At 28.5% G+C, this 27,999-nt stretch overlaps 1 protein-coding gene across 1 annotated transcript; it reads left to right on the forward strand.

Moving 5' to 3' along the window:
* The first annotated feature begins 73 nt into the window (after positions 1–73).
* On the forward strand, positions 74–27,963 carry LOC145193956 (uncharacterized). The gene is made up of 34 exons (XM_090069473.1): positions 74–824; positions 2,176–2,313; positions 6,131–8,217; positions 8,891–9,011; positions 9,292–9,531; positions 9,659–9,726; positions 12,202–12,322; positions 12,404–12,490; positions 12,826–12,891; positions 13,224–13,295; positions 14,163–14,290; positions 14,546–14,621; positions 14,739–14,906; positions 15,043–15,106; positions 15,906–16,180; positions 16,273–16,353; positions 17,833–18,747; positions 19,270–19,377; positions 19,466–19,701; positions 19,896–20,494; positions 20,724–20,829; positions 21,045–21,129; positions 21,253–21,316; positions 21,415–21,539; positions 21,662–21,735; positions 21,811–21,909; positions 22,219–22,340; positions 22,437–22,519; positions 22,692–22,807; positions 22,924–23,018; positions 23,168–23,361; positions 24,830–25,261; positions 25,377–25,541; positions 25,814–27,963. Exons 3-34 carry the CDS (start codon positions 6,143–6,145, stop codon positions 27,860–27,862), a joined length of 9,309 nt encoding a protein of 3,102 aa, XP_089925599.1. The 5' UTR covers positions 74–824; positions 2,176–2,313; positions 6,131–6,142; the 3' UTR covers positions 27,863–27,963.
* Positions 27,964–27,999: the final 36 nt, after the last annotated feature.

Consider the following 27,999-nt stretch of genomic DNA (forward strand, 5'->3'; position numbering starts at 1 on the left):
TTACCACAATAATTATCATCTGTGGAGATAATGAAAAAACGTGATGATAAAAATTCAAGCTAAGCCGATTGTCGTTTGAGTGAAAAATGTTAAACTCAATTGCAACCAAACAACAATTTGATGTCAAACAGTTCGATTATATATGACATATATTTTGGGGTAATGCACCATCCAAACTGTAATTGTAAAGAAAATTACACAAAATAAGTTTGCTAAAGAGATTTTTTAAACATTCTCCTTACTGCACACTGTAAAAACAATTTATGCGATGTTTCGAAGTCTGAAGTTTGTTTGAAACCAGTTATTTACTTATGATCTGTGGATAAACTGCAATCTGCAAAATAGAAAGACTGGCTAAAAACAAAACCTACAAATATTTAAAACAAAGCAAAAGAAAGTTAAGTACTTTAAAATGGCGTTGTTTTATTCCTGATGCAAGTTTCTAAACTGTTTTATATTACTTTTCAATTTTATTAATTTAGCTATTTAACAAAAATCGCGAGAAAAGTCCTTACGTCAATTAATGAAAGTTGAAAATTTTAATTCTTGCACTTATTAATATTCATAATCTGCTTCGAAACTCAGCTACTTGCGATTCGTTACTTAAAAAGTTTATCAAAATATTATTGGGAAGGTTAAAAATTCGATCTTTTTCCTTTTTACTTTAAGCTCCGCTGGGGGTAATATCCAGGCGCTTTTTATGAAACTGGAATCTGATTGGTGATGTTGCTCAAGACTATCGAAGGAGCATGATAAAGAATGGAATAAACATGCTCCATACTAAGATGGAGTACCACAAATGAATACAATCGCGAAGATTTTAGGTAAATATCTCTTTGGATGGGTCATTTTGGTTTTGAGAAAACAGTTTATATGTTCAAGAAAAACACTGCTAATACTATTCGATATTTTTCTGCCATGTTCATTAACCTCATCTGGCTACCCACATTATTAAAGTTAATTTCAATCTGTAAAAAGAAGATCAAAGATTATAGCCAATAGATAACCCTTAGCTTTATATTCACGTATTGTTTTGTAACATATCAAACACTACACATATATATACATACATACCCAGACAAACAGAGACAGAAACAGAAAAACACACACTACAAAGCATAACAATGGATTTAACATAAATACATATATACACATACATACATGAATACATAAATGAATACATACATACATACATAAATGAATACATACATACATACATACATACATACATACATACATACATACATACATACATACATACATACATACATACATACATACATACATACATACATACATTCATACATTCATACATTCATACATACATACATAAAGCTATTTACATGTGTATTACAGCTATATATGCATTAAATTTTTCTCCAGTTATTGAATGTAGTAAATATTGTGTTATATCCAGCTATATAAAATAGTTGCTAATGTGAACTTTTTCCTTCATAATTAGATTATACTATCTTATATATAGTACATAGTTATTTACACTATCATTTTTTTCCACTAATATAATAAGATTTGGCTTTAGTTATTACAATATTACAGCAAAACTGTTTTACAATTTTATGTTTAAGTCTAAGAAGTTTCCCAGTTTATCCTACCCAAAATACTGTAATGGAAAATAAACCCTTAAAGGATTATAAACTTCTAAATGTTAAGTAAGTATTGTATAAAATGATTATGAATAGTTGGGAAAACAGCATATGTCAAAAGTATTGTCTGATTGGAGATCAAAAAATTTATAATTACAAATCATTAATAGCTACATTCTTTTTTTTTTTGTTGAACATTCTTTTGATTATTCTGTTGCAAACAAAGATTGTTAAAGTAGAAAGTTGTTTTGGAGTATTAAATAAAAATTTTTAATGATATGATAATTTACCAGTTCAATTTTAATTTGAGCTCAGAAAAGCAAGCATTTAATGCAAAAACTTTTACTCATACTAATGTCCTACAGAATATCTTGGCCAATTTTTTAAATTCAATTAAAATAGCATTTATCCAGATATTAGGTATATATCTGTTTTGTTTTAAAGCAAGGTTTAGTTTATCTTTAGTAGGCACAAAACCATGAATGTTTTTTTAGTAATGAAAAATTTTTTTTTTTTAAAAAAAAAAAAAAAAACAATTCAGGAACTAATGTATTTTGAAATATTTTTTTAGATATTCATTGCTACATATTTATGGTCATATATTCTGTGGTCTTATTTAACCAAGCAAAATTTTAAGATGAATGGAATATTTTTGGTTTGCTTTTTGTGTATTTGGTGAAATTCACATTTTAGAAGAACTGATTTTCAGGTATTTAATGTTTTTGTGTATTATTTTCATATAATATAATCTTTTATTCACTAGTGTGTAGAAATAATCTTGGTCATCAATTTATGAGAGGACTATAAAAAACTTGAAATATTTAGGTGTTCTTAAAACTGAATTAGAAGACTATTAGATTTTAAAGGTAAAATTCATAACCCATCAAATTCTGTCTTGTTAGTAAATTTTATGTGTACATAAATTAGTATATGTATACATTATATATGTATGTATACATTATATATGTGTGTGTGTGCGTGCTTAAAAGAAATTTGTGTTGACTATTTTTGGTAATTCATGTTCAAGTAACATGATACTCTATCTTAAATAGTTTGTTATTTGTAAGCATTTTTGTATCAAATCACCCGTTGCAATTTTCTATGTAATTCTGTATATGAACAGTGTAAAATATTTTTAAGAATTTTACTTTTTGTAGAAAACTGGAATGATATTCCTTAATCTAAATGGAATAATGCTGGCCATCAAATAAGGTTTTGTAGCACCATTTTGATCAGTATTAAGAATTCAGTATTGTCCAGATATAGTATAAGATAGGGTTGTATATATTAAAGGTTTAGTATTAAGACTGAGATTAGAATTGAGAATTGCTCAAAATCTATTCATTATAATAATGTTAATTTATCTTTAGATTTTTTAAAAGTTGAGATCATGAAATAAATCATGCAATTTTTAAATGTTTTAATATTTTGTTAAAAGAAATACTGTATAATAATAATAATAATAATAATAATAATAATAATAATAATAATAATAATAATAATAATAATAATAATAATAATAATAATAATAATAATAATAATAATAATAATAATAATAATAATAATAATAATAATAATAATAATAATAGTAATAATAATAATACTCTTTAAGATAAAGAATAAAATAAATAGAAAGAAAAAGCAATATATTTTTCTTCTAAGGTAAGAACCATTAAGATATTTATTTCTTCAAACAAGATTGTCTCTCATCAAGCTGTACATTTTTTTAAAATTGATTAAAAATGTAGTAAAATATTTAAAATATGAACCTATAAGTATTTTAAAAAGATAAATATTTTATTATAATTAAAAAACATAAAAAGATTTAACATAAATATTTCATCATCAATTGGGTTTTCACATTTAAGTTGTATAGTGTTTTTTTTATTTTTTTTTTGTAAACTTTAATTTCATGAAAAATTAAAGTTTACAAAAAATATGTATATATTTATTATTCCATATAAAGCATGATATATTTATTACTCCATGTGAAATATGATTTTTGCCTAATTCATGAAATAATTACTATGCTTACACTATTGACCAAAAGTTTGGATTCATATAAAAGTAATGTATTTTCTTGTATTTTTATATAAACAATTAGTATTTTTGAAGATATTTTGTGAGTAAATTGCAGGTATCAACATAGATAAATACAATAGCATTAAAAACCTATTTTTATTTGTACAAAAATACATGATTATCAATTGGATAGTGGTTGCTATATTGTATTTTCATCAAGAAAGCCTTTATTTAAAATAGCTGCCTCACGCAATACTTGTAATGTCACCTGTCTTGAAAAACATCCCTAAACTGTAACTAAATCACCTATGTATATCACTGTTAGAGTAATACAGGCTAGTATCACTTTTGATGCACACCTTACTTACATTTCTCTAATTGAGCTGAAGACCTGAAATTTAGATTAATCTAAAATTATTTAGAAACTCCAATCCTTAACCATCTTTGCTCATTTTAATCTCTTTATGCATATTATTATCTTTACAGTGGCATTTTTATAGCCATGCATCTTTTAGTACTTCTACAAGTACTTCTAGTTATTGCTGAATATTTAGAAAAACCTCAGTAAAAATTAATTTAAAGTTGACATTAGGTTGAAATTAAAATAGTTTAAGATTAGGCATGAATAAAATCTAAAAATTTTTTTCTTCCATATCATGTTTTTTACTGTAATATTTACTGTACTGAATTATCTTGGTAAAATTGGTCTGTTACGTGAGATGTCACACCTGAAAATGCGGGATCAGAGTGCTGTCTAGCATGCTGTAATGTTTGGTAATTTTAAAGTTCACAAGTTATTTCTGATTGCACTTTTGATCCCAATCAAATTAATTTTAAATTGTCTTACATAATTACTTAACTTTGTTTTCTTAGTTGCTTAATTTTTAAATCTGTAAGACATTTTTTTAAGGCAGTATCAAATTTACTCACAAGTTTTATAAGAGCCAGAAATTTTTTACTGCAGTTTTGATTATTGTTATTACAAGTTTTTCTTCTAAAGCCTAAAAAATTTTTCATAAAATGTAATATATTGTTATGTTTTGAAACTTGTTTTCTTTTTTTTTTTCATTTAATCTTTTTTTCTAAAATATCTTTTCGGTACAATTTTTTTCTTTTAAAATATTTTGAATTAAATTTCAGTAATTGAATTATTGAAAAATGTTGCCATGGTATTCATTGTAAATTTAAAACATTTTTCACTGCTACACTTTTTAACTCTTTATTTAAAATTTTCATTAATATTTTCATTTTCAATAATAGGTTTTGTATATCATCTTTTTCATTTTCAATAGTCTGTAAATAAGTATTAATGCTTGATTTCTTGAGCTACATGCAGGGTTTCAATATTTGCTTACTAAAAGTATCTATTTTTTAATTTCTTTAAGCAATCTTATCTTAAGCAATTCACTTTTCTTCTACAGTTGTTATGCAATAACAATGCCAGATTAAACCCTATGGTGGTCTGATAAACCCATATATATAATATGAAACTTAATTGCTAAATTAATTTATGCAAAGTATGCTTCATCACAATAATTTATTAAAATTGTTGGAGGCCTTGACAAAAGGCCTCCAACAATTTTAATAAATTATTGTGATGAAAAAAAACATTTGATGTTTAGCTGATTGTCTTTTTTCTTATTTGTCATGTTGAATAACGTAAACTGGCTAATTTATTTACACTATTACAAATTAATAAAAAGTAACTTTTAAAATTTTTGACTTTCTAATTTTTTCTAATTATTCTTGCCAAAAAATTTGTAATTATCAAAATTAGCTGAAGAAAAGCACTATTGCAGTATGAGTTATTTCTACTCTTGCCACTAGTGGATTGGAATTAAAATCAATCCTTCAAATGCTGTTGAGCAATTGGTTTATCTTACATATTGTACAAATTCACTTCAAATGTATTTTTTTGTTTTTTTTTATTTCCTTTTCAACTTAATTACACAACAATGGTCTGAAGGCAGCTTGATAAAAATTACCACTCTGATGTTTGTCAGTGTGAGGAAATCATGTTTTATGAAATGAATGTTACATGATAGTTAAATGAATGTTACATGATATATACAACCCTATCTTATACTATATCTAGACAATACTGAATTCTTAATACTGATCAAGATGATGCTACAAAAATTTATTTGATGGCCAGTTTTGATCCATTTAGATTAAGGAATATCATTCCAGTTTTCTACAAAAAGTAAAATTCTTAAAAATATTTTACACTGTTCATATACAGAATTACATAAAAAATTGCAACGGGTGATTTGATACAAAAATGCTTACAAATAACAAACTATTTAAGATAGAGTATCATGTTACTTGAATTTTATCTCTGATAAAAATAAATGTATCAGTGATTTTTTTCAGTAACTAAATTAGCATTAAGAATATTTTTAACTTAACCTATATAAAGAATCTCAAGATTAAGAATTGAGAATATAAAGGGGTTTAAAAGTAACTGAGAAACTTTTTCATTTCTTTCTTTCTTTTTTTTTTAGAATCTTTTTGTCATGAACCCAAACAACTATATGAATTTCTTCAATCCACCTGGAGGGGCTCAAGAGATAGGAAATAATTACCAGAACCAAACAGATTTTGGTCTACCTAGTGGTGGTAGCTTTTTAGATATGATAAACAGTCCTTCTCCACATCTTGTTCCTAATCAGCAGAATGCAAATAGATTTAATCCATATTCAAATCCACAATATCCCTATCCACAATTTGTAATGGAAAACTCTGCTGCTCGGTTACAGCAGTTTGCTCGACAGATGATCCCTCGTCCTTCCAATCCATATGGTATACCTGGTCAAAGCTCTATGTCTGACCCAATGGCTTACAACATGGAACATATGTCACAAATGAGAATGAAACAAATGGATTTCAGTTCACACCCTAGGTTTCGTAGTCAAGTTCAGCCTTGGCCTCGCATGCCTCATAGTATGCCTATATTGCAGCAGCAGCAACAGCAAGAAACACATCAAGCGCCAATTGATGTTATGCAGCAGCGCAATTCTTCAATGACTTCAGATGCTTTGCAATTATCAAATATGCAGTCTCTAAGAAATAATTATCGAAAAATGCCTGTTCTTGATGAGGCACCCATTTCACATAGAGGGCTCTCTTCTCAACCCTATAGTTCATACATAGGACAAAACTTTTCAGACAATTCACCTGGTTCAGCTCTATCTCCATCATATTCTCAAAATCAACCAACACAACCCAACATTAATGCTGTTGAGTCTTTAAATCTTCCCAATATTGATTTCAATCCAAGCCAACAGCAACTTCACCAATCATCAGGTCAGCAACAACTTCAACAGCAAAGTGGTATGCCAAGTTTTATGGAAAAGTTTTCTACTGAACATAATATTTCTCCGAATGTGCCATTATCTCCAAAGCTTACTCACTTTGGCCCTTCTTCTGTTACTTCTTTTGATCAAGTTCAGACAACTGTTTCAAGCCAAAAGTTAGCTTCAAGTGTTGTGCAAACTCCACCTTATGGACCTCGCACACCTAATCCAGCCATAGCAGGCTCACCTGCTGCTCCGATTAAATATGCTCCTATTCAAAATTTCCCTATATCACCATCTGTTTCACTTACAGCAACCCAGCAAAACAGTCAAATAAATATTCGCAATTATTTTTTAAGTATGCAACATCTTCAGCAGCAAATTAATCAACTTAAACAAGGTCCTCAAACACCACAGACTTTAATGCAAATACAAATTTGTAATCAACATTATCAAAACATTTTTAGACAATATGAAATAGCTAAGCAGCATTCAGACAATTCATTTAGTCAACAACAACTGTCACCTATTATGCAAACTTCAAATCAAAAGGCCACAAAAAATAATCAACAAGAAATTTCTCAACCACAGCAGCAGCAGCAACAACAGCAACCTATAAACCAGTCTTCTGACATTTCATCACAGAGTTTCCTTGAAGAAATTGGTGATGGATTAGACATACCAGACTTGGCAGAATATGATAACAAAGACTCTTTTTTAAATGAAAATACTAAATCAGAAAGTATGTTTCCCAGTGGATTTCTTGGATCATCAGATTTATTTGGTGGTGGTTCTTTGTTTTCTGATACACTCACACCTAAAGATGAAAATGGATCTTCGAGTAAGGAGAATTGTTCTGATCATGTTAGTAATATTGCAAGGACTCCAAATTTTAATATGAGTAACAGTGAAAAGCAAAAAGAAATACATACATTGGATTCTCAAATATGGCAGGCTCCTAGACCCCCACAGGTATTTCAAATGTTTCAACCATTGAGACCAAATATTAATGTTAGAGAAGGGTTTCTTCCATTTCCGTTTCAGCAGTATGGCATACAGCAACAACAGCATCCGTTTATGCCACATAATATGTCAATATCTGAGTTAATGTCCAAGTCAGCTATGCCAGCAAACTTTTCAATGCCAAATCCAGCCAGAAATATGAATAGCTATACAAATTTTGCCCCCATGCCACCTATTCCTCAAACATTTCCAGATATATCAAAACCTAAGGGTGGTAAGGGAAAAAGAGGTGGAAAAGCACCCAAAGCACCAAACAAACCCAAGTTGGGACGGTATGCTAACATTTTTTTGTTATTATCTTTTTATAATTTGGAAAACGTTTGTTTTCAGATATGAATATCTGTTAACAGAGTAATTATTTAAAGTCTTGTTTGCATTCATTAAATGTACTGTTGAAAATGATAGTATTTTCAAATTAAACTAAAAATGGATCAACAAACCATAAAAGATTTTTTAAGTAAGATTTTTGTGTTTCAAAATTAACAAAAAAGTTTGATGGTGTTAGTTAACAAAAAATATAAATTATTTTGTCTTATTTATCTATATATATATATATATATATATATATATATATATATATATATATATATATATATATATATATATATATATATATATATAAGTGCTCAATTACTAGTTTTGTGAGCTTACTATTTAAATTTCTATCCTCCATATAAAGTAGACTGAAGTTTTACTTAATGTCTTTTTGAAGAGACAACGCAAAACTATCTTAATTTTGTTTTTTATTAACCTGCTATCTCTTAACAGAATGGCAGCAAAAAGAAAAAATGAAAAATCTAAAGGGAAAAAAATGACAGAATGGTTAATCCATAATTAGACATCATTTATCCTAAAAAATATCTTCCAATTTTATTTTGCCATTTTTTTAGCCATATTTTATATCAAATCATAAATGTTCTTTTAGTTCAAAAAATATTTTTACAGCCCCCAAAGTGTTAAAAAGAAGAAGAAAGAAAAAAAAGCTGATCTTGAACCAGCCGATTTTGACAATCTTGCCCCTAATGATTTTATTACAGATGATGAAGCATTATTGGATCCAGCTATGGTGAGTCCAATTATTGCAATTTATTTTATCTTTTTATTGACTTACTTTGGATGCATAGTTTTTTTTTATTGTTATAATGAACAAATGTTGTAAAAAACTCACACACAGGCATTCCCCAAAGTATGATAATAATTCATTTATTAATTGCTAAAAAGCATATGAAACATTTTTAGCATAATTGATATTTTTTGTAGTGTTGTTGTTTAGGATATCCTTATTTGTTCTTTATGAGCAAGCTGTTAACAGTTTTTTATGCCCTATATTGAATTATTTGATATAGCGTCGTTCACTGAGAGAGCGTACAAAAAAAAAGAACTATAAAGATGACTTTGACTACAATCTTTCTGACGAAGAAAATAAGGATGCCAAAGGAGGTGATATTGACGGGAAAGGAAATGCATTAGAACCTGTTATTTCAGGTGGGGCAAATCAGTTGTTAGCCTACAGACCAAATCTTGAAGTTGAAGGAGAAATTGCAGTGATTGAAAGAATACTTGCAATGAGAATAACACAACAAGATGTGAGTTTATCAAGTTCTCCTTATAAAGAATTACTATTTTATTAATTAGTAATGATAAGTGATAACAATTCAAGTTGACAAGTCTTTAAATAATGGCATATTAAATTTTTTTCCTTATTCTTTAAAGGCACTTCAAGATAATCCAGATTCAAAAACAACAATGGTGGAAGAATACTTTGTGAAGTACAAAGCATAGTAAGCATTTTTTATTATTTAAGTTGTAAGTAAAACATAAGTAGAAAACTATTTGTTACAGTTAAAGTTTATTAGGACTTGAATTAATGTAAAAGAAATCTAATCAGAAAAAAATTTTATTTTCTAATACCTTCCATCCCCTCTTCTACAATGGGGAGGGAGAAAAAGTATGGTGTTTTTTTTTTTTAAATAGCTTAATGTAGTTACATTTGTTTATATAATGCATAATAGGTATTCAATATACCTGTTTTGCAGCTTTGAAATAAAACCATAAGCATCAAACAATCAAATAATCTAGTGGGTAAATTTTGTTTTAAAATCAATCAACTTTATTTTATATAATCACTGATTATCTTTTTCTTCATATTTCTTTACAATTATATTAAATACTAATTTCAGAGTTGATAATGCATCCTAATTGTAAAGTAGCATTCTGCCAAAGAGCCACAAAACTAAAAAGCTGCAATAAAAACAGTCACATTGCTATAGTGTTTATAGTCATCAAAAAATACTTCTATTTTTGCTTGAGTAATTTGTCTCCTATTACTTCTAAGTTGTATAATATTGTCAGCTTGGTGGAATAACTCATTAAGTCAAAAATATCTAATTTGAGATCAATTTAGGTGTAAAAATCATTACAGTTTTGATAAAAATTGAGTTAAATGTCACTAAGTGGTTATTTTTTGATGTTCTATAATATAAAAAGCCTGTAATTGCCTATAATAGTGTCTAAAGCATTCTTATGAGAAGTAAGCTTTCTTGTGTACATTATAGCTCCCTTTTTTTCCAAGTTTCTTACATGTAAAACCTTGTTTTCTTAAAACCAAGGATATAAGAGATTTAAAGTTTTTTGATATCTTATGTTTTAAGTTGATAAAATAGCTAGAAATGATGTTTAACTCATTTAGCCTCCATATTGCTGCTAATAGCAGCCACTAGTGGCGTATGCCTTCCGATTGGTAGTGGCCTCCAAGAAATTGTCTCTAAAAAAATTCTGGTGGTAGCTAATTGGGAGGTAGAAGCCAGAACATTCTAATGCTAAAAAAAATTGGGGGGAAGAAAAGTGGAGAAAAGTAAATTTCTGCCATTTATAAACTGTTATTTTAGATAGCTATAGTTAAAATAGAATCAATGAAGAAACTATAAAATGATGTGTTGGAAAAAAAAAAACCACTTATAATATTTTACTAAATCAAGCACATTTTCATTCAAAAGTGAATTAAATTAAGCTAATATTCATATACATACTTAGGTCACACACACGCATGCACAGTGTGACTAAAGTCTGTAAAATAGTATTTAAACACAGAGATCTTTTATTTAAATACTATTTTACAGATAATTATCTTTTAACTATAATTTAAAAAAAAAAACAATTTTATTATTTTCATCTTTCAGTAAACTTTTTCAAATAACTTTGTTATTTAATTATTTAATTTTCAGTTTTTAACTAAAAATAAATAAAAAATCATGATTTTTGAAAAGAAAAAAAAACTTATAGCCAACATCCAAAATGTAATCACAAATTGTGATTGCTATACTCTTAATTTGAGCCCTGTTTTAATAAAATCACCTAAAAATCTATGTAATGTAATATTTGCTTAGAATTAGTTTGTATGCCTCAAAATGGTTTTTCATTAGCAATTTGACCAATTGTTTTAAAACTATGGTTCTTTTGGGTTTTCCTAATGCAATTTAACAATTAAGTACTCTTTTAAAACTTTTTAAACAAATGTAAAAAATTATAAAAGTTTTGTCATATGATCATTAAAATGATCATATGGCAAAATTAAGATTTCTTACAAATATTTAACTGAGGTTATAAATTAATAAGATAACTGCAAGTAAAGTCAAGCAGTCAAAAAATTAATTGTTGTAAAGATTTCATCATTTTCTATTAGTAAATTTCAAAGTTATAAACAAAAAATATTAACGCAAACTAAAACTTTAAATAGCTTTAGATAGCAAAGTAGCTACAATTTATCCTATCCAACAATGTGATTTTTCATTTTTACTTATTTGGCACTGGTAAATTTTCTTTTTAATGTATGTTCTTTTAGTATTGGCATGTTTAAGGAATAATATAAGCTACAGAAGTGTAGAAGTGAATATTTTGGATGTATTACAACAGTTTAAGTATTGCATCAAATTTATTAAAAACAATTCAATTCATCTCTGAAAGTTGTTATTTTCTTTAAACTCTCAAACAGATTGCCACCAAGTAAAAACGAGTTTCCCAATTTGAAAATGAATTCCTTCTGTTGATACTGCTGATGTTTTTTTAGTTTTGGCTGCAACTGTTAATAAAAATGAGTTGCAAGCTCTTTAAAAAAATATGTTTTCAAAAGAAAAGAACAGGCTGTTTTGTGTGTGTGTGTGGTTAAGTATGTATTTTTAATATTGAGAACTTATGATTTTTACTTGTTTTTTTAATTTTATTTTTTAAAGTTTCTAACAAATTTACTTATCATGTAGTTCTTATTTGCACTGTGAATGGGGAACAGCTGAACAACTGGCAAAAAAAGATAAACGAGTCTATGCCAAAATTAAACGTTATCAGCAAAAAAGAGATAGTTCTTTGGCATTTTTGAATGAGGTGCATATTTAATGTGAATAGTTATTTTATGTTCTATTTTTGTTTGTATTTCTATTTTACTAATTGGAGTCTTTTATTTAGCTTGATGATGAACCATTTAATCCTGAATATATCGAAATTGATCGCGTCTTAGATATGCAGACCACACAAGATCCTGTTACAAATGAGGTAACTTTTTATTCTTTTTATGTTATAATTTTAAAGTAGTTTTTGTTAATTAGGTTTTTTGAGTTTTAAATTTATCATTTTTCTTAATTTTAACTTCAATAGAAATTATTTATTATATGACCTATATATAGAAAATACAATATGGGATATTCTTTTTGTATTCTTTTTGTATCTTGTATGTTTTTCATTCCCCAAAAGCATGTTTTGATTCCAGTTTAGATTTTTTAGGGTAGAGTTTTTCATTATCATAAGTTGCTATACATGTATAGTACTTTCCAGTTCCCGATCTACTTTTATGAGTCATAGTTAGATCTGAAAACTCCTAATTTTTTTAGAAATTCAATCACTATTTGGTGAAATGGAGAGCTCTTCCTTATGAAGAAAGCACTTGGGAGTTGCAGGTAACCAAAACCCTTTTTAAGCATAAAAATGTTTTGTAAAGAAAATAGTGCTATTAAGAAATAAGTAAAACAAATTTTGATAATGTAACAAATATATTTCATTAAAAATCATGGCTAATAATGTAACCAGCTTTGGACACAAATTTTAAATTTAGCGTTTTTGAACATTTTTTTTATTTTTAATATATTTTTTTAAATTATTTGCTCAAGATAAGAAACGTTTCACTTATTTATTATATTTAGTTATAATTTTGTTATATGATCATATAATTGTTATAACATTTGCAGAAATTGTTAGTATAATTACATTAGGATCTCAATGCTTTTTATAGATGAATATTGATGATTCAATAATCAGACAGTTTCATGAGCTAAAAAAACCGCCTCCTCCTGAATATCGACAAGTGAGTTAAAAATTTTATTTAAAAAAGAAATGCTGAGCAAACTTTAAGATAGTTTGTATTAAATTCATTGTTAATTTTATTTTCTATTATTATTCATCTTGAAGCCAGCTATTGAAAATCCATGTCTCATTCGCTTTAACACAAAAATTATTTACGATTAACAGATTTGACTGCTATTAACAGCAACTAGGTGACTTTTTCTATTGTGAACATCAACATATCTCAGAAGAAAAAAAAAGTTCCAAAGTTTCTTTACCCTCTAAAAAATATACAATTGAATTTGTGATTCCTTCTTATTTTTCTGACTTGTATTAACTTTTTATGTTAAACTCAGATAAGAATCTTGAACTCCTGCTATGTTGTAGATTTATTTCTAAAGTACTTGGTAAGAAATAGTTTTTAAATGAGTACAATAAAAGCTTACCAAACCTTGTGAAATCAGTATCAGATTTTCTAACAAAACAAAAATGATTTCAAATTCTTTGGTCTCCAAGTTCCACACACTGAAACAATATCTGTGAAGAAAGAGCTGTGAAAGTTGTGCGAAACCTTGTGCAACAGTGCAGTAGAATAGAAAAACTTTAAGTTCTTTTATACTTATAAGTATGAAGTATTTATGAAAGTTATTTGAAATAAAGTTTTTTTAAGTTTTTTTCTTCTCCAGTGGGAGATTTTTTATAAAGGATATTTTTAAAAAGTTTTTTTTTTTTTTTTTTTTTTTTTCAAACCCCTATCGACCAAGTTATAGCTATTTAAACCCTCTTAGAAATGGGATTAACTAAGATAGTAATTTTAGAAGGGTTAAAAACTGTCTTCCCAGCAATTGTTGGTTTTTATATTAATTCAATTTATCTTTATTTAAACCAGTTTGTTAATCGTCCTAATGATGTAGAATGGAAGCCATATACTGTATCTCCTATTTACAAAAACGGAAATAAACTTCATGATTATCAGTTAGAAGGATTAAATTGGCTCACATTCTGTTGGTACAAAAGGTCAGCTTAAAATTTTTTTACGCAAGCATTTAAGGTAGTTTTATTAATTTCTTAATCCTTAGAGCTTTTTTAAAATTGTATTTAATATTATTTTTTAGTTACATACTCTTTTTGTTAACATTTCATCCTATGCTAGAACACATAAAGTTATAGATAAAGATCAATATAAAGTTGATATGAAAACAGAAACTATTGAAGGAGTTGTACATATTGTGATTTGATGTCTCAATGTTAAAAATAAATTGTTTTGTTTAGGATAAATTGTATACTGGCTGATGAAATGGGTTTAGGAAAAACTATCCAAAGTATATCCTTGCTATGTGCAATTAAGGTAAATCTTAATGGTTTTTTTTTTCTTTTTTTTGAGTTTACTATACCATTATGTATACAGTTATTACTCTCCAATAATGGTACGTAAAAAGTACTGTCTGTAAATATATTTTCTTAGCAATATGGTATTCGTGGTCCTTTTCTTGTGATTGCACCTTTGTCAACAATTGTCAATTGGCAACGTGAGTTTGAAGAATGGACAGATATAAATGCCATTGTATATCACGGAAGTGCCCAGAGTCGTCTACATATTCAACAGTATGAGATGCGTTACAAAGATGAAAATGTTTGGGTTTTTTTTATATAGAGTTATTTTGTTTGAACATTTTCTTTGCTGAAAAATTATAAGTTATAAAATAATAGTTATAGAACTTATATTTATAAAATATCTAATTTTTTATTAAGTATTTGCTTTTACTTAGGGAGCAGATATTACATCGGTTTATAAATTTGAAGCAATTATTACAACTTATGAAATGGTTTTGAGTGAGTTAAATTATTTTATGTTTACACTTAACTATGTACTATTGATATTGTTAAATATTACTGTTATGATAATACGCTTGTTTATTTATTAATCTATACAACTTAAATGCATTTAAATTTATTCAGGATTAAATTTCTTTAAAAAATGGTGTAAAAAATTAAAATGTACAAACAGGGTTAGTTGAGCTTCTGCTAAAGGTAAAATTCTTTCTGACTAAAACCACACAAAGGTTAACTACACACAAAAAAAATATATATATAGTAAATAAAACAAATTACAAAAGATAATTAGTTAATAACAAAAAAATTACAAAAGATCAGTGTTATCTTTTTCTTGTCTATTAATTACTATCAGTAATAGCACAACAAATTAATTCCAGCCCCTTGGTCTGACAGTAAATCAAACATGCAAGGCATTTCTTATTAGAGTCAGGAGTGACTTACAAAGCAAGTAAAGCCACAACTTGAAAACAAGGTCACCCTGATAGAAGTTGGAATTAAGACAAATATTGTAAAACTGCTATTATGCAATTGGATCATCTTACAACTTAACACAATTTTGTCATCGTATAGTTTTTTTTACTGATAAAAGAGGACTTTGTATCATAAGCTATTGAATAAGTTTCTTTCCCAAAAACCTTTTAGAATTAGAACTTTCCCAAAGTTATGAGGTTTATTCAATATTTGTTTTGTGTAAAAGGTACTCTTTTTAAAAGATGAGTGATTCTTAATAATATACTTAACATGATAGTTGTTACTTAAAATGTTCTATGCAATTTATATTTTTAAAAATGTTTAGATGCAAACAGTTTCTTGTGTACTATACCTTTCCGATGTCTCATTATTGATGAAGCTCACAGACTTAAAAACCAAAAATGTAAGCTAATGGAAGGTTTAAATAACTTGCAAATGGAACATCGAGTTTTACTTACAGGAACACCCCTTCAAAATAATGTGGAAGAGTTATTCAGCTTGCTCAACTTTGTTGAACCAACAAGGTTTCCTTCTCAAGCAGCTTTTCTTTGTGAATTTGGAAATTTGAAAACCGAAGGTCAAGTTGCAAAACTTCAAGAAGTAAAAAGTTATTTTTTTTCTTCTACATTTCTGACCTAATTTTTAAGTGTGAGAGAGCTTCAATTATTGGTAACTTATGATCTTTTTTTCAGATTTTAAAACCAATGATGCTTCGAAGGCTGAAGGAAGATGTTGCCCAGAATATTGCTTCAAAAGAGGAAACAATTGTTGAGGTTTATACATTACTTTCAGTTTTTTCTTTCTTTTCGTTTCTTTTTATAAAACACAAAATGTTCCCATGAAATATTTCTGAGGGTTCTATTACTATGCCTTATATAGTATTCAAAAAGGAAAATGCTAAAATCCTAACTGCATTGTTTGGTCTATGAGACATAAAAATCAATACTTAGCATCCAATAAGAATTCACATTTTTTCAAAAATATTTAACAATGCAGTATTTATTGATATTAAGAAAGTAGTTTTTTATATATGGCTTTCTACTTAAAAATATTTACGTAATTATAATTATTACATCTAGGTGCAAAACAGCTCAGTTATGCATAAAATGTTTTGAAAATGTTTATACACTATTATTTCTTCTAGTTGCTTTCAGTTGCTCAAGAAGCTAAGGGTGATCAATACATTTAACATTAAAGTTTTCAAAAAATAACTTTGTGATTATAATGCTGGAACAACACACAGTTAATATAAAAAGAATTATATTAAAATATATAGCAGTTAAAAGTGGATTTGTTAACAAATTATAAACCAAGTGAATTGTTAAAACTGAGCATTTTTATGTGGGTGATTTAAGTAAAGTACTCCTCATACTGGCTGTAAAATTATTAGTGATAAAGAATCTGTTTGCTAGTGCCAGAGATAGAATTTCTAAATTGGAACTCAATACTTTAGAAAATGCTTTACAGCAATTTTTGAATGATGCAGGACTGTATAGTTAAATTGTGCATCAAAAAAACCATTAGTGTGGACAAAGAACTGAAAGTAAGTTTGCAAAAAGTTCAGAAAATTTTCTGAGTTGTGACCACTCTATTGAATCAAAGGTATAATGGTATAAAGAGTCAAATGTTGTAGATTAAAATGTCTCTATGGTGGACATTAAAACAGTACATATTTTAGACACCCATCAAAACTCATTAAATCATGGTTTGATACAAATAAAATCACTATGATGCTATAGGCTATGCAATCTCCTGACCTAAATCTTGTTAAGAACTTATGGAAATAGCTTGTTGGTAAAGTATATTTATATGGTAGGTTCAGAAAAAATTGTATCAGGAATTTCAAACATCCTGGTCACAAATAAAACAATTTCAAATTGATATCACTTATTGAGTCTATGCCTCATTGATGTACTAAAGTTATTAAGAACAGTTGATATCCCATCAATTACTGTTCTGATATGCTTTTGATGATATACTTTTAAAAGTATCTTTATTTTTTCTTTCTACAATTTTTTGGTTATATTACTGTGTCAATATATATCTCTAGATGTTTTTGCTATATTTTAACTAAATCAGTATTTTTTTGCACCACAGTTAGGATTTTGTTTTTAAATACTATGGAGGGTGTAATGATAGAATCCAGAATTCATTTGATAAGCCGCTAGCTCTGATATAATGTGAAAAAAGTGTGATTAATTGATTTCTTTTATACACTTTTTATTGAAATTTTTAAGTTTTTATATTTTCAGGTTGAACTCACAACAATACAGAAAAAGTTTTATCGTGCAATACTTGAAAAGAACTTCAGTTTTCTTGCTAAAGGTGCTGGGTATTCAAACCTTCCAAATCTTATGAATACTATGATGGAGTTAAGAAAATGCTGTAATCATCCTTTCCTCATAAATGGAGCAGAAGAAAAGATTTTAAGTGAGTATCCTTCTATTCCTGGAGATACAAATCGTACTTTAGTACAAATGAATGCATTAATTGAATCATCTGGAAAAATGGTTCTCATTGACAAGTTGCTTCCAAAACTAAAAGCTGGTGGCCATAAAGTATTAATATTCTCTCAGATGATCAAGGTATTAAATCTAATTGAAGACTATTTGATTGCAAAAAGATTTTTGTTTGAGCGTATAGATGGTGGAATCCAAGGCAATAATAGGCAGGCAGCAATCGATAGGTTTTGTAAAACAGATTCAGATCGGTTTGTTTTTTTGTTATGTACTCGTGCTGGTGGTCTAGGAATTAATTTAACTGCAGCTGATACAGTTATCATTTTTGATAGTGATTGGAATCCTCAAAATGATTTACAGGCACAAGCTAGGTGTCATCGTATAGGGCAAGACAAGCCAGTAAAAGTATACAGGCTAATTTGCAGAAATACATATGAACGTGAAATGTTTGATCGAGCAAGTTTGAAACTTGGCTTGGATAAAGCTGTTTTGCAAAATATGAACATAAAAGAAGGCTCATCTTCTGGACAACAAGCCATGAGTAAAAAAGAAGTAGAGGATTTATTAAAAAAAGGTGCTTATGGAGCTGTTATGGAAACTGATGATAATGCAAATAAGTTTTGTGAAGAAGATATTGATCAAATTTTGGAGAGAAGAACTCAAGTCATTCAAATTCAAAGTGAAGGAAAAGGATCAACTTTTGCAAAGGTGATACTTTTTTTTCTAATTTTGAAAATAAATCTTTATATATTCTATGAAATCATCAAACCAAATATTTAGTATATATATCTTGTATGTTTAGTTATTGCTGTTAAGGATATTTACACAGGGTGAAAATATAAGCATAATAAATGAACACTATTAGCCATTAACATTAGCCATTTAAAATAATAAAAACTCTTAACAATGAAAAAATGAGAATGAAAAATGAGATGTGGTAAAATCTTCAAAATGTAAAAGAAAAAATTTAAAACTTTTAGATAAGTTAGGCTGCAGGAGGTATATATAGTTATGTGGTTGTGCTTTCTAATTATAAGTTAATGTCCTGTTGTAAAATAAATGCTTTTGTTTTTACTTACGTAACTATAAGTAGACAAATATCTTACAAGTGATTAAATGTTTTTTTTTAAACAATTTAAATTGTTTCCATTTTAATAAAACTTGTGTACCTAATTCTTTTAATTGATTTAATATAAAAGAGAAATAAAAGGTGATTCTTTTCATCTCCAGGCAAGTTTTGTGTCAGACAAAGCTCGTCAAGATATAAGCTTAGATGATCCTGATTTTTGGCAAAAGTGGGCTAAGAAGGCTTCTGTGGATATTGATGAGCTTGAAAAGGTTTGTTTGTTTATTTATTTGCTTAAGTGTTTGTTGAGACCTAGAATTATTAATTTGCTATATTATCTAAACATTTTAAAAAAATAAGGATGATCAGTTAATTGTTGATGAACCTCGTCGACGTAAACAAACAAAACGTTTTGGAAATGATGAAGAAGCAGCCATGGAACTATCAGACTTTGAATCTGATGATGAGACTTATGAGCCTTTAAACAAAAGCAATCGTGTACAACGTCTTTCAACAGGAGGACAAGGCCCTATCGAAAGAACTGCATGGACTCGAGTTGAATGTTTTAAGGTTGAAAAGAACCTACTTATATATGGGTGAGGATTTGATGTTTGTATTTTAAAAGTTTTTATTAATGATTGTTTACTTTATATTTGTACCATGATTTGTCAAAATGAATATCTGAAGTATTTGAATGACTTAATGGTTTGGAATGAAATTTACTTTAATATTTTACCTCATATTTTTTCTTTTCCTATATTTGTTTTTTTTTTACTGATTAATGTTGCAGATGGGGTAGGTGGCCAGAAATAATATCACATGCACATTTCCGTCAAGATATGCATGACTCAGACATAGAAGCAATAGCAAGGACTATAATGGCATATTGTTTCCGTCATTTTCGTACAGATGAAAAAAGTAAACAATTTTTTTTAAACCTTGTTAATGAGTCTGCAAAAAAAGCACCACCAAAGAGTGACAAGTTTGACATAGCAAATCAGATTCTTGGCTCCGCTTCACCAAAAGGCACTCGTGGGCGTAAAAGAGGCAGTTGTGGAAGAAATACTTTACGGAGGTTGACTCACCAATACAGTAAACCTGCTTTGATTGAGTGTGGTATTGATTGGCAATCGATGGAGGACCAGCAAATGATTGTTGATCCTGGTTATCGTAAACATTTACAGCAACATTGCAATAAGATCATGAGTCGAATCCGTATTCTTTGCTTTTTAAAAGATGATATTATTAATGATGCAGCTTCTTCTATTTTAAGTGGTGGTTTGGCAGAAGACATAAGTTTTTTAATGCCTCCACCAGATGGTGAGGTGCTAACAGATTGGTGGGATGTCAGTGCTGATAAATCTCTACTCATTGGTACTTTCAAACATGGTAGGGTTGTAAATAATTAGTTTTTTTTTAAAGTTGATAAAAGTGAATGTCAAATTGAGGGTTGTTAAAAAAAAGAATTTTTTCTAAGCAATTAATTGCTACTTTATTCCTTGAAATTGAAAGTTAATTTCTTAAGTAATTAGTAGAATTTATCTTTTGATGGTTTGATTATTTGATAATTGGCAATTTGATTAAATTACTAAAGAATTCAACTACAAACTTTGTTTAGGTTATGAAAAATATCGATTGATAAGAAATGACCCTTGTTTATGTTTTTATCAAAAACTGGGACCTGCTCAATTACCTGAAAAATCAGCTAATGTTAGCACTGGGGGGTAAGCAGACTAACTTATTTAAAATTAATTAACTAATTAGTCTTTCATTTAAGTAAAATAACTTAAAATTGGATTTTAATGGATTTTTTTGTTTTACATGCTAAAATACTTCTTTAATTACTTGCTGAAGTAGTTTTTTAATTTTCTTAAACAATGCAAAATACCATATTTTTATAAAAGTTTTTCTTAACAATTCATACTTTTTTTTTTTAAAGTTCTGCTGATCGAAATGAAAAGAAATCAGGGCAAAAAAAAGAGCAAGATGATGATGATTCATTTAATGAATCAGATGAGGATAAGGTTAAAAAATTTTAACATATAATATGGCTTGAGTTTTTAAGTGTTTGGAGTTTTTTGACATCCACAATATATATGCAGCCATTTTTTTATTTTATTTTATTTTATTTTTTTTGCTGTTTACAGGAAGATACCTGCTCATCAACTAACTCTCTGGTATCAAATTTTACAAAAGAATCTTCAGTTGATGGTATTGTTTTTTTATGTATATAAAATCTTCCATATTCTTCCATATCTCAATACAATAGGTTTGAAAAGTTTTAATCTATGGATATTTTTTTAATTAAGTGGGTAAAAGCAATGACCTTAGATGGCCTTCACCTACTGATATGAATACTAGATTGCGTCGGTTGATAAATGCATTATTCAAATCTAGTGAAAAAGAACATCTTGAAGGGCTAAAAGCTGAGAAGGTATAATTAACGTAATAGTGTCTATGATATTCTAGTCTTGTAACATCAGAATTTCTCTAATTGTTCTTTTTCTAAACTATTTTTTAAAAATAAGTTTCAATTTAATGTTTTGTATTTTTTAGGAAAAACAAAGGCAAGAACGACAAGCAATTGTTGCACTTGAGAGACGAAAGAAAAAATTAGAGCTACAACAGAAGTTTGTGGAAAATATTTTTGTCAATTAATAAAAATGGTGTAAAAAATAAATTAAAAAAAAATGTTTTTCTTGCAGGTGGACAAGGAGAGATGAAGCAGATTTTTATCGGGTTGTATCTAATTTTGGTGTTATCTACGATAAAGAGAAAAAGTTATATGATTGGAAAAAGTTCAGGTAGACATTTACCTTAAAATGTTTTAAATCAATTATTTCATGTACGTTGTTCTTCTGTAAAATGAAAAATAAACCAGTAAGAAAATTATGACACAAAGTTGTTGAAGTATGTTTAAAATTTAAATCCTCAGTGGTTTTGGTGTATTATCTAAATGTAAATAAAAAACTTTTTTTTTTATTTTATTTTTATTTGGATATTTTAGTGTAAAATAACATGTCACAAAATGAAAATCTTACCTAAAAGTTTAAAATAATTGTTAAAAGTATGAACATGTATTTTGTATAACAATAATTATTTTTCATGTTCAGGGAATTGGCAAGACTAGAAAAAAAGCAGGATGATTCATTAACTGCTTATTTTGAAGATTTTATGTTAATGTGCAAGAGAGTATGCAAGAAAGCAACTGCTGATGATTTAAAATCATTTCAAGGTAAAGTTAATAGCTTTCTTCTAAGGCTCATAATTTAGTTTACCTTAACTACAACTAGTTTTTTTTTGTTTTTTTGTTTTTTCTAACTTAATTTAGGTCCAAGTCACATTGAAGAAATTTCTGAAGAACGAGCCAACCGATGTATCGAAAGGATCAAACTTCTTTCTAAAATAAGAGATGTAAAATCTTCCAGCCTAACTTTGTGGCATTTTTTTGTGTGGCATTTAAGTCTTTTGTTTAGTTCAGAAAATAAATTCCTAAATAACAGAAAAAGTCCTTAAATAAACAAGCAAAAATCATGTAAAATTATGTTCAAGTACTAATTTAAAAAACTATAACACAAATTTACAGGTTTTATATCATGATAAGCTTGATGAAAGATTAAAGCTTTGCGAAATATCTCCAGATTTTCCAGTGTGGTGGGAACCAGGAAAGCATGACAAAGCTTTATTGGAAGGTGTTGCCAGGTGAACTTAAATTATTTTTGTTGGAAGGTGTTGCCAGGTGAACTGATATTAATTTACTTTTTGTTTGCATAAACTATTATTATTTATAAAGTTATCATGATTTTTGTTTTTTTAAGACATGGCTTAGGTCGAACCGAATACAGCATACTAATGGATCCAAAATCTGTATTCAAAGATCTTGCTCAAAAATCTCCCCCACAATCTGGGATTTGTAAGATATTATTGCTTTTAGATGTTCCTTTGCTCTTTACATTTTAGATTTCTCATTTGTCTAATTTCTCTTTAGTTAAATTGCTATCTTAGTTAAAATAGTTTGAATACTCTAACTATAATTCAAGTTGAATTCCTATTTCTTTAAAGCTAAAGATAAAGCAGATTTGACTTCACATCCACCTGTAAATGGTGAGAGCATTAATGAAGATGAAAATCAACCGAAAAAGATATTTTCACCCCATACTCAAACCCCACTCTCAACTTTATCTCATATAGAGAACGATAACCGATTTTCATTTGCCACTGAAGAATATGCACACCTGCTGCCTACGTGGCCAAAAGTAAATTTTTGTTTTAAGTTTTTATATTTTTGATATAAAAGCAGATGTTTTTATAGATAGGAAGAATTTTGTAAATTAATGTTATTTTATAAATTGTAACAATTGTTTTAAAAGTTTGGAGACAATCAAAAATAAACTTTTTTTCATTAATTTAATTTAACTAGTAGTAGTGTTGTGATATCCAACTTTTTATTTGCATCAATTTATTTTGAATGCAGATTAGGTTAAAATAAAAGACAATTGTTTTGAAAAAGTCTTCTTACCAGAAAAAAAAAATTATTCCAATTTTCATCACAGAGTCACTACTTTGTGATGGTGCCATCAAGGCTGCTATCCTGAAGAAATGGACTGGAATGTCAGAGTCATATGTTAAGGCTGTGTGCTCAAAGATACAAAAAAAATTAAAAATTGATATTTCTTGCAATATAATCAGTGAAAAATAGATTTTTTTTTCCAAATTTGTTAGTGTGTTAAAAAATCATTACAATATTCTACCATGGTTACTGTTATTCTTTGTGTGTTTTTTAATAGTTAAAAATATATTAACAGTTGTTAAATATAAAAATTTCAAAGTAAATTTTCTTTGTAATTTTTCCTTAAATTATCGATTAATCATTGAAACACAATTGGGAGGAAGAAAAAAAAATTTTACTGGTATGTTTTTTAATAAGATACAAATCTAATTATAAATTTTTGTCATTATTTTAATACTATGGCTGTCATTTCATTACCTTTCAATTGTATTTTGGGAATTTATAGCTAATGACACAAATTTTTTCATGGGTTGTGTAAGAATTGAAGCAGATTTCTTTTCCGATTTTTTTCCCAAATTATCTGATGATTTTTGCAATTTAACTAATCATAATCTCTATTGTTATCTTCGTTTTTTAATTAAATCGTCTTCATTGTTTGTTAAATCAATAAAAATTTGTTTTTTTAAAGTTTTTTTTCCTTAAAAATGTTTAACTTTTAAGATTTTTAACGTTTGTTTTTTAAAAGATAAAAAGACTTTAACGGTTCTATGATTTGTTTAAAGCTTTTTTTTTTGTTAAGGTTAGAAGGGGTTTTAATAATTTTTCTTTTAAGCTTTCAAGTGTATTCACACTTTGTTTTTATAATTAATTTGGTTTTAAAAAACTTTTAACTAAAAAATGTCAATATATACAAGAATTTTTTTTTAGTCCTTTATAATCCGATTCTTGTCAGTTTTAGTGTTTAATTGGCTCAATTCAAAGGTTTTAATTTAACATGTAAACAAACACAAATTTTTCTTGTTTTCAAATATTTTTCTCAAATATTTGGAATAGCTCTATGTTTTTAGACTTGTTCAATATTTTACACATATCGCGTTGCTAATAACATTTACTTGTTATTGATTACACTTACAATAAAAATTATTATTTTATTTTTTTTTTTCCAAAAAAAAAGTGATAATTATGATGTTTAACCGAAAACTTTTTATTATTAGGAAAAGTCAATTGTCTACCATCTTCAAAAAGTTGTTCATCTTATACTCAAAGGTGAATGGCCGAAATTAATGCGCCATGATACTAATCCTTTAAACTGCAAAGTGTCAGCTCCTTCGACGTCAGTTAATTCGGTAGCTCTAATTACTCGTTCAGAACTAATTACTGATAAACCAGACATGTGCCGAGGCCAACAAGCAGCGCCCAGCCACGACTCTAGAGATTTTAAAATTAAAAGTATCGATGGCTTAAAACTGACAGTGAAGACTTCTGCTGAATTAAAAAAAAAGAAACGAAAAGCTGAAGACTCAAAGTTATTCGGGGAGGAGTTTATCAATGCAAAAGTTATCAAGAATGCAGAGAAGGGGAAAGAGGAATTTCGGACAGGGGAGATAATAAATCGCATTCCCAGTGAAAGTTATTCTAAAGTACAGGTATTGGAATTTTTTTTTATTTTTCTGAATAAATTGACACGGGGGTATAGTTTGTAACTTTCTATTAAAGTTGGGTTTGAGAATTCACACTTAATTATCTTTATTGTGTGGTTAGATACACATACCAAAGTCAAGAGATGATTCGTCGTCAGAGAACTCAGGAATTAAACCTGTAATTCATTTTCCTTCCAACGTAAAGATTGCTAAAATCAATTCATCACCTGTTGTTAAAAGTATGAACGAAATGAAGATGAAGAGCTCTGTTAAATTTATACAAAAGGTATTTCTTTTTGACACGTTAATTACTGGGCATCATTTTCGAATTTATAATTACAAAGCTATGCAGTTTAATGCCGTCATTAAATTGTTTTTTGATTGAGTCACAAGACGGCATTTTTTGTCAGCATTAAATTCACAAATTTAGTTCACTGACGTTTCAGTCTACTGCTTGGCGTCATCTTTTATATAATTTAATCCTAAAGCTATGCCCAATTATATTGATTTAAATAAATAGTTTCCTGTTTTATTATATTTAACTAATTTTCGTTGCAGGACAGTAGAATCGATGATAAAATTTCTGCAAATGACAGCAAAGAAAGTGAGCTTTTTCATTCTAAAGACAAAAAGAGTGAGTTGATGAAAACTTCAAAAGAAGCAGTTGTAAATGAGAATTGCTTTGATATAAAAACTTCTACAAAATGTGATATCAAAGACAATAAAAATAAAATCAAAATTGATGCAAAAAAACCAGATCAACCAATAGGGATTCACATCAACAGTCCGAATTCCAACGTTCGTATTCAAGGTTCGAAAATTGAAGTTAAAGAAAAAGCATCAACTAAACGCGAGATCGATCTCTCAAGTGTAATACTTCGAGTACCGGACCCTTCAAGATTTTTATCTAGTCAAGAATTGAAAAAGAAAAAATCAAAAATAGTTGCAGATCAAGCTTACGAAGATAAATTGTCGACTTCAGAATCAACTGAACGCTTTTCCTCGCCTTCTTCCCTTACAGAACCTTTAAAGCTAAGACCAGAACGATCAGCGAAGAAACGTGCTAAGGACTCTATACTAGAAATGACGGAGGCAGAAAACGTTAAACATGTTGATTATAAATTTTCTCCAACTCATCATTCTGATTTTCACACACCTTTGGCAATTAAATCACGCGATTATTATCGAAATGAGTTTTACAATGAAAGAATTTCCCCATTTCGTGAAGGTCGATCTCCAATTCAAAATGAAGCCTCACCATTTTACCATAGTAGTTATTCACCTAGTAAGTATATTCGCTCACCAAACGTTCACTCAATAAGCGAGCATGCTCTTTCTCCGCGCACGCATATGCGTTCTCCACCAGCTTCAGAGAATTTAAAACACCATCACTACACACAGCCACTCTCGCCACGTTATTATGATACCGATTCCCATTTTTATTCCGAACGAAGCAGATCTCCGATGTATTACGATTATGTTGATAAAGAACATTATGCTTGTGAGAAAAATCCACAATCCTCTAAACATCCCCATGACTTACACTCTCCTTCAAAACGTAAAGAAGATAAAGTTGCATACAGGACTTCAGAGCAGTTTAAAACTGTCCACGTAAAGCATCACCATAATCTACATTCTACGACAGAAGATAGGTTTCCGTACGGTCAACCTGTTAATGAGCATCTAGAAGGAAAGTTTACTGAAAAAAGATCATTGCCTTCACCGTCTGTTGAGGCATCTTATCATTATCAACCTTTGTCTCGCACTAGAACAGATGCTTCTGATATAAAATTGGGGAAAAATCCTGAACGTAAAGTTCAGGATAAACCGCGTAGTTTTCTTCAACCTCCAGTTAAAGTATATGAAAAGTCGCAATCAATAAACACGTCTAATAGCTCTCAGTCCCGTGTATTATCTAGCGCAAATGATAAAAAGCGGTTAGGAGATCAAAAAGCCATTAGGGATCCTCCAACCTCATTTTATCCTACGGATCAACCATTAAGAAGCTCGAAGCTACCTGCTGTAACACAACGTCCAGTAATTGAAATTACTAAGCAAAGTATTCGTACACCTCCTGAACGAAATACGGGAACACCTACTTCTAAGGAGCGTAAAGGTATTGGAAGTTTGCTAGAGATGAAGATACAGGGTTTAAAAAAGCAACGGTTAGAGCAGTTAAGTGATAGTTCTAACGATGGGCATGGAGTAACGTCTCCTGATTTTAAAACAGCCTCATCTGATGTATCGAGCTCAAGCACATCTACAGTTGACACTATAGGCTTAGAATCGATTCTGCCTAAACTGGGCAATACGCAAGCTGTGAAATGTTTAAATTTGGATAACATCGCCAGAAGTCTCACAAAATCTGCTGAAAAATCTTCAAGTTCAAACCCAGAGGTCGTAAAAAAGGTTCTCTCAGATAATTATACTGCATCTGAAAATGCCTCGAATGATAATCCTTGTAACTTAGATTTTATACCAGCGGAAAATAATTCGAGTAGACTCGATTCGGAGTCTCGTGTTACAGTCGATACAAATATTACTAGTGTAAATAAGTCTGAATTAAAAAACTTAGATCCGGAGGAATCAGAAAGCTTTGGTCGATAACTGATGCTTTTTACTGGATTTTTATCTTATGTGTATAGTATTTTGTTTTTAATTGTTACCGGTAGCCGGCAAAATTTTAATGTATACCTAATTGTTTTCAACCTCATTGTGTTGATGATTCTAAACATGTCTGTGAG

This window comes from Hydra viridissima, unplaced genomic scaffold (assembly GCF_058129835.1).
Source record: "Hydra viridissima isolate aposymbiotic clone 2 unplaced genomic scaffold, HvirCarnegie_v1 scaffold_12, whole genome shotgun sequence".
Taxonomy (NCBI): Eukaryota; Metazoa; Cnidaria; class Hydrozoa; order Anthoathecata; family Hydridae; genus Hydra; species Hydra viridissima.

What these genes read in the sequence shown, in the direction of transcription:
- LOC145193956 (XM_090069473.1), top strand. Translation starts at nt 6,143, where the DNA reads ATGAACCCAAACAACTATATGAATTTCTTCAATCCACCTGGAGGGGCT. An exon ending in AACTTATGAAATGGTTTTGA is followed by an intron (nt 15,107 to 15,905) that starts GTGAGTTAAATT and finishes AAAAATGTTTAG; the next exon opens with ATGCAAACAGTTTCTTGTGT. An exon ending in AAGTTGCAAAACTTCAAGAA is followed by an intron (nt 16,181 to 16,272) that starts GTAAAAAGTTAT and finishes TCTTTTTTTCAG; the next exon opens with ATTTTAAAACCAATGATGCT.